The sequence below is a fragment of the Rhinoderma darwinii genome, chromosome 3, assembly GCF_050947455.1.
Source record: "Rhinoderma darwinii isolate aRhiDar2 chromosome 3, aRhiDar2.hap1, whole genome shotgun sequence".
Classification (NCBI taxonomy): domain Eukaryota; kingdom Metazoa; phylum Chordata; class Amphibia; order Anura; family Rhinodermatidae; genus Rhinoderma; species Rhinoderma darwinii.
The window spans coordinates 270,529,104-270,542,730 of record NC_134689.1 but is presented as its reverse complement, the minus strand read 5'-3'; the positions used below and the strand labels follow the sequence as shown (position 1 = coordinate 270,542,730).

The following is a 13,627-nucleotide window of genomic DNA, read 5'->3' as shown; positions in this document are numbered from 1 at the left end:
CTATAATATTATAACCAATTCCTGCTCCTCACCAGAATAATGAGGAGGGATTGGAAAGTAAAACTAAACGCATACTATGCTTCAAGGTGTTTCAGAGTTATTTATATCCGTATTAACAGGGTATTAAAATGCTGTGCCTTTGCCGGTGTCTAGCTGGCACATGACAGGACTTTGGAACGTAACAGATTTCAAATTAGAAACGTTGGACAGTAGGGGAGGTTGAGTTCTGCCAACTGGCTATGGTTGAGCAGACTTTAGTGGATTGAAAACAGCAATTAAATAAATTAAATGTAGTCAGTAGTAAATGAAATGTTTAATTTGAAAGAGTAGAAGATTCCGAAGTAAGAATACGAGGTCCACACAATGTGCTATTCACAGATCCTGGAGACCTCACTGCCAGTGAGAGACACGGAAGGATTAAGAGATAAAGATATATGGAAACAACTTGAATTGCTTGTGCGTTCTATGACAATGAACTGAAGCATCAATTCTCCTAAAGACATATTCTTTTCATTATCTTAGTGGAAAAGGAAAACCTAATTTCTGGGAAAATGAGAGTACATTACAATACCTACCGTATACAGTAACATAGCATTTTATGTCTAAAGTAGGATGATATATGTTAGTTTATAAAGCCTTTCAATCTATTGCACAGTAGTTGTTGAAGGAAAAGTACATTCCAGCAGTAAAACCATGGCACATACAGTAGTTATATAAAAGGGATGTAAAAAAGTAATACATAAAAGAATATTTTGAACTACCACTGTTTTACTACTTAAAGGAAAAGTACTGTATAAATGGTGATACAACATCTTGTAATCCTTATTAATCCCCTATCCCTCCCCTAGCGATTTTTTCCTGGGTAATAAAAGGATCAGGCATGTTCAAATCCAACATACTTGATTTTTGTTTCCTCCTGATGTGAAATACTGGGTAATATTTGGGCTGCCCTTTAAACACATTAGAAATAGTCAGGATCAGCAGACATATATCTAATGTTAATTGCGAGCTTTAGTATGAGCACTTAACGTGCTTATGCTTTCCAATATACTTATTAAAATTCTGCCATGTCTAGAATGACAAAGTGCTTGTGGGGTTTTCATCTCTCTTAAGGCCCCATGCACACGACCGTGCCCGCAATCACGACCCGCGATTGCGGGCACGGCCGGCCGCTGACTGACAGCCGCATTTTCGGGCCGTGCTCCCATACAAAGTATGGGAGCACGGCCCGCAAAATGCGAAAGAACGGACATGTTCCATAATTCCCGGAACATTTCCACGGCACTGACACCCTTCCGTAGTGCTACGGAAAGGTGTCAGTGTTCAATTAAATTGAATGGCTCCGTTTTTGCGGACCGCAATTGCGGTCCGCAAAAACGGAGGTTTTTTGCTGTCGTGTGCATGGGGCCTAATGAAGCCACCATCTATAAATGAAGCTGGAAGGATGGTGAGAATATAGTTCACACTCTCTTTATAGCTTCACATTGTCTGCAAACGGTCACTCTTTTAAATAGCAGTGAATGCTGCCTGACAGCATGTAGTCTGTTGCTAGGCAGACCGTGAGAAACAACTGGCATAATCTAAAATGGCATGTGACAACTATCGGCTAAGATTGAAGGGGTTAAATAAAATTACTTATTTTTAATTTAGAAAAATACCACTGAGGGGTAGCCCTTCAAAACTATCCACATAACCAGTCATTTTCACAGTGCTATACTTCTGGTTGGCGATCTATGCAACACTGGATACTATTCGCTATGATCCACATTTGCCTCCACAAAGCTTCCATACAATCTAAGTACACAATCATGAAGCATTGTGGGACTCCCTAAGTGCCACGTCCTCGTGATAATACTTTGTAAGTGATATAATATATAGTAGGAATGTGGTAAGTGAATATGACTTGTGTTATTTTGGAAACGTCTCACTGACAATTCTAAAGTCATACATATTAACCAGTTTTATTGCTTTTATTCTATATTGTTCATTATTTTATTAATTCCTTTATTTAGTAAATTATATTGTATTGTATCGAACAAAATTATGAATTTTGGAAAACGTTGTTACCTCTTCCTTTATGAGATGTTGCAGTATGATATTTACATGTACATGGCATGGTGTCTTAATAAAAAATTGTTGCCATGTAATAGTACTGTCAGTGTAAATCTACTACTTTGAGTATTTTTTTTATCTTTAATTCATTAGTTGAATTTCATTAACAATTTTTAATTTTATCTTTAATTCATTAGTTGAATTTCATTAACAATTTTTAATATATATTTTTTTCCTCCCATAAGGTTAATGGTTGCAGAAGACTCCTACAGGCCACCTCAATTCACACTGTGCAGCACAAGTAAATTGAATGAGATGAGTAATATAGCCATAATGTAAAGTAGCTAGCGACAGAATTACATTTCATGTTAGCAAAAGGCGTGCTTTTTTTTCCGTGTGAGCAGTACCGTAGATCAGTGCAACAGTTCAATGGCTTTATGCCTGTGGAAAATTCATTCTAATGGTTTGTGAACGTGAGTATTGACAAGCAGAAATAGTGGAGAACAAACTAACAAAACTAATTCACAGAATGTGATTGTATGGAGGAAAGACTATAGCCAAGCTCGGTCATGCAGCACCACTAGTAAGTATTCACAAGTAACTAGCATGAATGCGCTCTCTCAGTATTAGTTCTATCATATATATTTATATTCACATCATTTCATGAACAAAGCACATTCAGCTACCACCAAAACATGCCCTATTCTAAAACACACACATTTTCCTGTTTAAATCTGAAATGCTTTCAAGCAAAACAGGAATTTTATTTCAATAAGGGCATTGTATCATAACATTCAAATTGAAAAAGTGAATTATGATCTTGAAGGTCACGTCATTATGTTAATAATTCTGCCTATGACACGGGCAGAATTAGGTGGCCAAACAATCTAGAGCTTTTCTTATGGCTCTTGGTTTACTAAAACCCAACGTCTTTGTTTCTTGCACTAAAGCCCTTCTAATAAATACTTGACTAGACCCTCTTGCAAACATTATTGGCAGTGTGCTCTATATATATGTGGGGTCTGATGACTAGGGTATGTTTCTTACTATGTAGAGCTCTACTGTTAGCTGTATATATGCTGTATTCCCTAACATACTTGCCAGAACAGAAAACTTGAATAAATCATTGACACTATTCAGTGGAAAATATTTGTAAATTACAGCAAGCTACAAAACTGTAAGCTCTGAAAATGTTGAAACATGACTTGTCGAAAAGTTGAAACCATTTTTATTTTTACAGCCATGCCCAGTTTTTCAGTCATTGGAAAATTAAGAGTCGGCCAGCATGAGGTGCCCTGTGCACAAGGTAGAGAGATTTATTCTTTACACTTTTCTTACACCAGCAATAGGCGATTTCCAAAATGATTATTTTATACACTGTATCAGATTACTCCTCCGTTAAGGCTGAATAGTGATGGATTGAAGATTTCTATCCATCTTCATGTTTGTGCAGCACAAACAAATTGTAGCCAAGTCCTGAATCTGTATCTATACCTGCCAACTACCAGGAGTGTATACATACATTTATTGTGTTATAGCAATTTTAAAGCATCAAATATGTTATAAGTAGAAACGATGAGCAAGATTTTTTTATTACATTTACAAATCTGCTGTCTTTACACTCCTTATATCCACTATATTGAATATATGTGATCCAGTGTGCCAGTGACATTCTGCTGTATCTTTTAAGATGCACACCTATGTTTTTATTTTACTTTTTTTTAATTTAATTTTTAATTCTTTTACTTTACTTTTGAGGGTATGTTCACACGAGGTCATTACGTCCGTAATTGACGGACGTATTTCGGCCGCAAGTCCCGGACTGAACACAGTGCAGGGAGCCGGGCTCCTAGCATCATAGTTATGTACGACGCTAGGAGTCCTTGCCTCGCTGCCGGACAACTGTCCCGTACTGTAATCATGTTTTCAGTACGGGACAGTTGTCCGGCAGCGAGGCAGGGACTCCTAGCGTCGTACATAAGTATGATGCTAGGAGCCCGGCTCCCTGCCCTGTGTTCTGTCCGGTACTTGCGGCCGAAATACGTCCGTCAATTACGGACGTAATGACCTCGTGTGAACATACCCTAATTCTGATGCCCTGATTACAAATGGTGCATGACTCCGGTAATATCTAGAGTGTATGCGCTGCATAGAACTGAAAGTAGGTGCCTTCAAGGTATCTCCACTGCCCTTACTTGTTATTATGAATAGTCTTCCTCTGCTATAACGCGCTTGCGTGGGATAAGTGCTATTCCATGTGTACAAGCGAGTTAGCCTCCACCGTTACCATGGTCCCCTGGTTGACATCACAGCGGCGTGTTCTCTCTTTGGACATGCCCAGTGTTGTACAGCGCATGACGATTTGATATTCTACCACATGGTTTGGATCTTTTGTATACATTCCCTATAGAGTGAGTACCAGCCCTCTATTTATATTAATTTATTCATCCTCACAGATGTATTTATGTTTTTCTCTGTGAACATGGGTCAATAATCTTTAGATTTAATTTTACTTATCGGTATGCTGCCTGTACTATTCTATTTTGTTATATTTTATTTGTACTGTTACATCCACTTTCTGCTTTGTCTACTTATAGTATAATTTGATGTACAGTAGTGTACCCGAGGAAGTGACAAATTTACTATTATTTACGCCATAAATTATAGCGGAAATCTATGACAGCTCGTAGCTGCCATTGATTTAACTTTCTGGCGCATGGACTACACAATATGGGACAATTTTTTTTTTTTAAGAGGCGGGCACCTCTTCATAAATTAGTTGCTTTTTAGTCCTGTGGGCTTCAGAGTAAAACTGGTGTATGAAATGCAAGTCTTAGTAAATCTGCCCCTTTGTCTCCAGTAGCTTTTATACAGTATGAAGAGGACCAAAGAGTGGAAGAACTGTTCATAACAGTCAATCGGATGACGTTAGAATACAGCTGAAATCTGATTGATTGTTATAGACAACTCCTTTTTTGGTTTGCCACTGCCATGCACAAAAGGGCAAAATGGCAGCAGTAGAGAAGACTGTGGTGCAACTATAGACAAGTTTTTCCTGATAACGGTTTACGGATGAGTGAAATTGTTGAAACCTGATGAGTGAATGTTCAATTTGCCTTGAAATTCTTGCCTGACAGACATTACTTTTAATAAGGCCTGCTTATGGCTTTCACGCTTCCTATCTTCCTCTTTTCTTGCCAGAACAGACGCGGTACGTCTTTCTTCTTCCTAAAAAGATAAAAAAGCATTTATTTTTCTATTAGCAAGATTAACAGATGAACAACCAATTCTTCTAAGTCTTAACAAAATTGAAAAGCTGGAAATGTATCAAATCGATTCAAGTTGTTACTATAATAATAATAATAATAATAATAATAATAATAATATAAATATTATATATCATCAATGCTTAATATGGCACATGTATCAAGCATTGGTTGGGAGAACAGTCTGATCTTACAAGGGATGGCCGATGATTATGATATGAACCAAATTTGCCCTTTCATTTTTCTTCTTGTGAGAATTTGCACATGTGAGGTGTGACATCTGGCATACATGTATGAGAGCTCAGAGTAGCCATGCCGGTACACCAATTATCTGAATGCAGTAAATAAAAACTATGGCGGTCATGGTGCATAGCTAATATATTTACATTTACATTTAAAGATCCATTTGCATATTACCAGCGACCAATTTGAAAAACTACCAGACAATTGGAAAGAGTAAGAGACAACTTGATGGTAACTCACCGCGAAACTTATCATTGAATGATTACTTTATTGTATCCAAGGTTTATTTGTGCAACGGTTTTAATCTTTTCAAGCTCGTACATCTACATACGGTAGGTTTGTAAACAAATTCATGGTGCCTGCACAGGGCATTGTTACAGAAAACAGTATATACACATTACAAACTTCTTTCCGTTACATTTCTCAGTTAACCGAGCACAAGCTGTTAGAAGTAGAGAACCCCTTCAAGTATGCCTTAAAAGATAACACTTACTTAAAGAGGCTCTGTCACCAGATTATCAAATCCCTATCTCCTATTGCATGTGATCGGCGCTGCAATGTAGATAACAGTAAAGTTTTTTTTTTTTTAAACGATCAATTTTGGCCAAGTTATGAGCAATTTTATATTTATGCAAATGAGCCTTTCTAACTGGCCGTGTTTTCTCTTATTTCTTATGTATTGTGTTTTTAGCAACTGGGCACGTTTACTTGTTTCACTGCACAATTACACTGTGCTGTGGATCATGCTGGGCTGGAACAATGAGAACAATGAGAAGTGTAGGACACTGATTGGTCACTGATTGGTCAGCCTCATACACCCAGTTGGTAAAAAGTAAAAACACGCCCAGTTGTCCATTGAGAAAGTCATTAGCATAAATCTAAACTAGCTCATAACTTGCCCAAAATTATCGTTTTAGCTAACGCTGAGATATTCCGTCTATGGGATCAAACCGGGAAGCAAATTAAAGGACTGCGTCCCTTCTATGACCTTTTGGGATCTAAGAATATATTTGAAAAATCTTCCCCGTTCTTGGCCTGGGAAAAGGAACTCACAAATGAATACTCTACACAAACATGGTCTTATGCACTTACTTTTATAGCGAAACATTTGAAATGCACCCTTCATTATGAGTCAGTAATGAAGACAATATTACGTTGGTATTATACTCCAGATAAGCTTCAACGCATATACCCGACTGCTTCTCATCATTGTTGGAGAAATTGTGGGCGCAGAGGGACGTTGTTACACATCTTATGGGCCTGTCCGTTACTTAAAAATTTATGGAAGGCTGCATTCATGTTGCTGTCTGATATTTCAGGAATTACAGTAGAACCGACACCTTCGTTAGCGTTGCTCTTTCTTAACCTGTATGAAAAAGGAACGGGAAGTGGGAAAAGTAGTGTGTTTCGTAATTGCAAAAAAATAAAAAATACTTTATTATTAAATTTATATTAAAACAATGTTAGATGAAAAAATGATGTTGCGCCAAAGTCCCCTAAATTGGCGCACTATGACAAATTATGTCTGATTAAGATTGCTCCGGATTGTAAAGGATATATATGTGTCTAATCTACCCCTTATTTAGTAATAGAGAGGAAACTATAATAGTCCCTAAACCAGAAATTGGGTTGTTAAATAATTGCAAATAACTGTCCCCCTCAGTGTCAATGATGAGACAGTCTGATTGCACATGAACCCAGAGGTTCCTTCAACGGGCTGTAAATGAAGCCCAGCGGTGGAGAAACCCATGTATTAATGTGACTGTAATGGGTTACATGTACATGTGTCTTATATGAATAGACACAGCACAGCAGAGTTGCAACTGCTGCATACTAGGAACTGAACAGGAGAAGGGAATAGACTGGGCCACAGTCTGTAACGGGCGGCTGGTCCGCTGAATTGCCTTGGTAGTGATCTAAAGTATCTGTAAAATTCCTATCAGGCAGTATAATCACTTCCCCCCAGCTGATGTATACTAACAACCTAGCTATCAGGGTTTACAACAATTTATGTGGGCTAGCAAATAGGCTGCGGTCAGCTGAGTATTTATGACTGCACACAGCAGCAAAGAAGCCCCCGTCAAAGACAAACACTGTGTGTGTTGTCTTATTTGTCACAGCTCGATGTAGCAGAGCTGTAACTGCTACATTCAGGTCTCCAGCCCTGCAAGGAGACCTGACAGGCCAGCCACGCTCCCGGGCAAACAATCACACAGGCAGCGCGCCTGGACTGCGTTCTCCAGCTCCACACAACAGTGAGTACTCTGCCAAACAGGCAGTAAGGATATTGTACCACTGTTTGTTTGTCTGTGCAAGATAAGGCTGCCTGGTGAGTCGCGTATATGTGGGGAGGGCTGCAGGGAGCCGAGCTGCTGTCAGCTGTTTGAGTACGATCCTGTCTCAAACTTAGCTCAGCTCCGTGCACTCATGCACAAAGAGCTGCTCAGGCAGCCCGGCGTGCAGTATTGCCGTGCTTGTTCCCTAACTGTAGCAGATATTCTGCTGATTTGAACATTAAACTGCTATTAGCAGTACGGAGCAAAGTGTTTGGCATCTAACATTGGTGATATTTAAAAGACACCCGACGCGCGTTTCGCCGGTACTTCCGGCTTCTTCCAGGGGTGGCAGCCGCCGGAATCAAAGGCCAGATATGCTAAGAGGTTTATGTGCAATCAGACTGTCTCATCATTGACACTGAGGGGGACAGTTATTTGCAATTATTTAACAACCCAATTTCTGGTTTAGGGACTATTATAGTTTCCTCTCTATTACTAAATAAGGGGTAGATTAGACACATATATATCCTTTACAATCCGGAGCAATCTTAATCAGACATAATTTGTCATAGTGCGCCAATTTAGGGGACTTTGGCGCAACATCATTTTTTCATCTAACATTGTTTTAATATAAATTTAATAATAAAGTATTTTTTATTTTTTTGCAATTACGAAACACACTACTTTTCCCACTTCCCGTTCCTTTTTCATATATCGACAATTGGTGGTGTACACCTAGTGTGAATTACTCTAGCATATTATATATAAAATTGTAAGAGGGTAATACCTATTTAAATATATCACTTCTTCTTCTGTCCTGCTTGGACAATTCTGGGTTTTGCCCTCATCTATTGGTGCACAAGCCTTTCAGATGGCTCAATCTAAGATAACAGATAAATTGCAGTCAAGGAATTTACGGCAGAAACAAGAACTCTCAAATGTGTTCTTAGCCACAAAAGAGGTGGAATCTCAGGGTCTTGATGGGATTGAGGATGTTGGTGACCTCCTTAGACGGTTTAAAGATCTTCAAATTAGACAGATACAATCAACTTGGACAAAATCAACCCTAGAGCAGTACTTAGAACAAGGTCTCATTTCTAGGGGCCTTAGAGTACCCCTCTTTCCATCTTATGAATTGTCAAAACCAGGCCTTAAAGATAGATGGGAAACGATTTTGACAGACTGCTCTAGGGCACTTATGGCTGTTCTTGTTGATGATGAATCACACATTTTAGATAAAGTGGAAAGGGAATTGGAAGTACTGACCCCCAAACTCACAGCCCTAGAGACATCGTATGGCTTTGAAGAGGCCTTTTCCAAAACGTTAGAACATATAGATATAATAGAATCTAAGGTCAAAAATAGGAAAAAAAAGAAATACATGAGAGATAAGCTTGACTATACAAAGGGCGAAGTTTATAATTGGGGTAAAATGAAATCTAATCGTTTAGACACCAAAAAGGTGCATTCACAAGCTAAAATCAAGAGAACACACGATTTCTCAGATACTGACACTGACCTAACTGAGGCCTCTGGGTCCGATACAGAGACCAGAAATTATGATCAGGACAAGGGTCAGGCCAACTCCCCGAGGAGACACCCAGCTTTAGGGAGTGATCACAATACCGTCCCGGAAGTCCCTTTTTTACGGGACAGAGGGAGATGGGGCTTCAGAGGGTCCCAGAGAGGGAAGGGGAAGAGAAAAGACCAACAGAGAAGATGACCCTACAAATGACCGATTCTCTGGGAGATTCTATGAGAGTGATCAATTTATCACAGCACTCTCTTACTGACATACAATCACAAGTCTTGCAGAGGGGCCTCAATTTTTGTCTTACGACAAGACTTAATAAATTCACAGTGATTAAAGATCTGCACCTTTTCGGTAGGAAACTGATATTTAAAAAGATTTTTTCACAAAGAGACATTCAACCCAGTAGCCCTGTAGAAGAATTGATAACACAATTTCCAGATTTGTTGGACCTTACAGGTCAGGAGGCGGCAACTCTGGGAGATCTTGAAGCACTTTTATCAGAGAATATGACCGATGGAGATACAAACACACTGGAACCCCAGAGTAGAAAACATCTTAAAGCAAAATCAACTACTATGCCTCCTCTGGACACTTGCCCAGCGGTTAAAGTTTTTCTAGACTTGGTGGGTCAAGATATTGTGTCATTCCCATACCATAGGATAGAGAACAATATTACTGAAGTGGAACGTCAGGCATTACAAGAACTCCGATTGTGGCAGGACGTTGTCTTTAAACAATCGGATAAAGGGGGAAACATTGTTATCTGGCCCAAGAAACAATATATACGTGAAGCAAGGAGGCAGCTTCTTGATAAACAGTGCTATAAACCGTTATGGGGGGATCCGACAGCTCAATTCTTGAGTGAATACAATGCACTGATTTCAGAAGCTCTCTTATTGGGAGCGATCACCCCCAATGAGAAAAGTTTTTTATCTGTCAAGGGCCCCAGGGTTTCCACTTTTTATATGCTCCCAAAGGTCCACAAAAACCTTAAGAACCCCCCAGGTAGGCCTATTGTCTCTGGTGTGGGAAATCTCACGGAGAAGTGTAACAAGTGGCTCGACAATGAACTCCGTGATATTGTGTTGAACTTACCTTCCCACACCAGAGACACCATGCAAATATTGAAAGAGTTGGATGGAATCAGTCTTAACCAGGACGAAATTCTGGTAACCTGTGACGTGGAAAGTCTGTACACCAGCATTAATCACTCCAGGGGCTGTTCAGCGGTAGACTATTATCTATCTAGAGACCAGAGTCTGAACCCTGTGAGGAAGGACTTTATTCTTAAAGCACTGAGATTTATCCTTACACGAAACTATTTCATATTTGATGGGCGGTTTTACCTGCAAATCAGGGGCACGGCGATGGGAGCAGCTGTGGCCCCCACATTTGCTAACATTTATCTTGGCTGGTGGGAGGAGGTAATTGTTTTTTGTGATGAGCAAAAAATCTTGACAGATAATGTCTGTCTCTGGAGGCGTTTTATTGACGACATATTCGTCATTTGGGGGGGCTCTGTCCTTGAATTGGAGAATCTCATTGAGAAATTGAATGACAATGATTTTAATCTGAAATTGACCCTTGACTATAACCCACAGTCGATCCCATTTTTAGATGTTCTCATCTACACAGATCCAGAGAGAAATCTCCACACGGATCTTTATAGAAAGGTGACTGCCACCAACAGCTTATTAGCTGCCGAAAGTGCACACTCAAGAAACACAATTAGGGCAATACCGAAGGGGGAGTTCTTGAGATTGAGACGCAATTGCTCGACATTTGTTGATTTCAAGAAACGAGCAGTTGAATTGAGGGCTAGGCTGCAGGCGAGACACTACTCCAATCGCAATATCAAAGAGGCCTATAACATAGCACTGAGAACCAACCGTGAAGAATTGCTCATTTCTAAAAAGACACGAGCCAAGACAGCTATCAAAACCTCTGAAACCCCCATGCAGCCTAGATTCATCACTGACTATCATGCAGACTGGGATAGCATGATGCAGATTATAAACAAACACTGGCATGTACTTAAATCTGATCCCAATCTAAACACAATCTTGGGTGAGAGGGCCCTTTCAGGTTATCGCAAAGGAACCAGCATTTCGAACATTTTGGTTGCAAGTCACTTTACGCGGGGTGACGGTACTAAGAGGGCCCAGATTATGGGGTTTTTCCCTTGTAAGTTATGTAAAGCATGTAGAATCCTGACTACAACCAAGCAATTCACTGATGGATTTGGGGCGTTGTATAAGATCAAAGAACATATGAACTGTAACTCCGAAGGAGTCGTGTATTGTCTGGAGTGCCCCTGCGGTTTGAGATACGTGGGTAAAACGACCAGAGCACTCAAAATCCGTATTGGAGAACATGTCAGGTCAATTATAAACTATGACAAAGGTGAGAAGGATTGTAAACTCCAGAAGAAAATATTCACACCTACTCCAATCGCCAAACATTTTAAAGAGAGACATAATCTAGAGTGGCAGACTCTGAAAGGTTGGGGCATCTGTAAACTCAACATGGGCATCAGAGGGGGCAACCTTGATGAGGCCCTTCTGAGGAGAGAAAGTGAGTGGATATTCCGTATGAACTCCGTTAAACCGTTCGGCATGAACGAAAGTTTCAATTTTGGTTGTTTTCTTTGAACCTGGAACTAACTAAGGTCTCACATTACCAGTTTATCGTGCCGGATATTCAGAATTTCTATCTCTGACACACTTACTGAGCAATCATTGCCAATGCAGTACTGTGTATCTACGAGGTTAACCTCTCTTGTTACATCTACATTTATATCTCTGCCTCTGCAGGACAATGCTATGTGTGCATTTATTATGTAGCAGAATGTCCTGATATGACTGCAATTTAAAAAAGTTTTTTGTTATAAAGAAAGAAAGGAAAGATTTTTCTAGCTGCAATCTGATGCATCTTGAGCCTAGGCAGTGTTATTTTAACATGGATACATTGCTGGAACTAACCAGAGGTATCACGTTGCACCATTACTTTGTTTCCATTCTCAAATTGTTTTGATTGGTTACTATTCCTGTCAATCAGGAACTCTTAGCATATCTGGCCTTTGATTCCGGCGGCTGCCACCCCTGGAAGAAGCCGGAAGTACCGGCGAAACGCGCGTCGGGTGTCTTTTAAATATCACCAATGTTAGATGCCAAACACTTTGCTCCGTACTGCTAATAGCAGTTTAATGTTCAAATCAGCAGAATATCTGCTACAGTTAGGGAACAAGCACGGCAATACTGCACGCCGGGCTGCCTGAGCAGCTCTTTGTGCATGAGTGCACGGAGCTGAGCTAAGTTTGAGACAGGATCGTACTCAAACAGCTGACAGCAGCTCGGCTCCCTGCAGCCCTCCCCACATATACGCGACTCACCAGGCAGCCTTATCTTGCACAGACAAACAAACAGTGGTACAATATCCTTACTGCCTGTTTGGCAGAGTACTCACTGTTGTGTGGAGCTGGAGAACGCAGTCCAGGCGCGCTGCCTGTGTGATTGTTTGCCCGGGAGCGTGGCTGGCCTGTCAGGTCTCCTTGCAGGGCTGGAGACCTGAATGTAGCAGTTACAGCTCTGCTACATCGAGCTGTGACAAATAAGACAACACACACAGTGTTTGTCTTTGACGGGGGCTTCTTTGCTGCTGTGTGCAGTCATAAATACTCAGCTGACCGCAGCCTATTTGCTAGCCCACATAAATTGTTGTAAACCCTGATAGCTAGGTTGTTAGTATACATCAGCTGGGGGGAAGTGATTATACTGCCTGATAGGAATTTTACAGATACTTTAGATCACTACCAAGGCAATTCAGCGGACCAGCCGCCCGTTACAGACTGTGGCCCAGTCTATTCCCTTCTCCTGTTCAGTTCCTAGTATGCAGCAGTTGCAACTCTGCTGTGCTGTGTCTATTCATATAAGACACATGTACATGTAACCCATGACCTGCCTAGGTAGAGTCGTGCGTTAACCTTAGATCATCCTATCCCCCCACCCCCATTTTAGTAAAGACACGTGACACCGAGGTTGGATGTGAAATGGCCACAGCAGCCGTTTATTAATTTCACAGTTTTATAAAAACAATTTAAATCCGAAACATTCGGATAACTAGTTAGGAATCCGCCATAGAATTCCTCCTAATAATTCACATGACCCAACATGGGTCAGAATCGTAAATAACAATTTAACGTTAACATTAACCCGAGCAGAGGAAGTCCTTGAAGCCCCTTCAGATGTTCCTTTTTA

General features: G+C 40.3%; 1 protein-coding gene across 1 annotated transcript in view; it reads right to left on the bottom strand.

The window, feature by feature from the left end:
• The window catches only part of LRRC49 (leucine rich repeat containing 49), a 174,897-nt gene that overhangs the window by 36,555 nt on the left and 124,715 nt on the right, over positions 1-13,627 (bottom strand). The window contains exon 11 of the mRNA XM_075857918.1: positions 5,197-5,280. Within this exon, the coding sequence (XP_075714033.1) occupies positions 5,197-5,280 (84 nt within the window). The remainder of the gene's footprint in view (positions 1-5,196; positions 5,281-13,627) is intronic.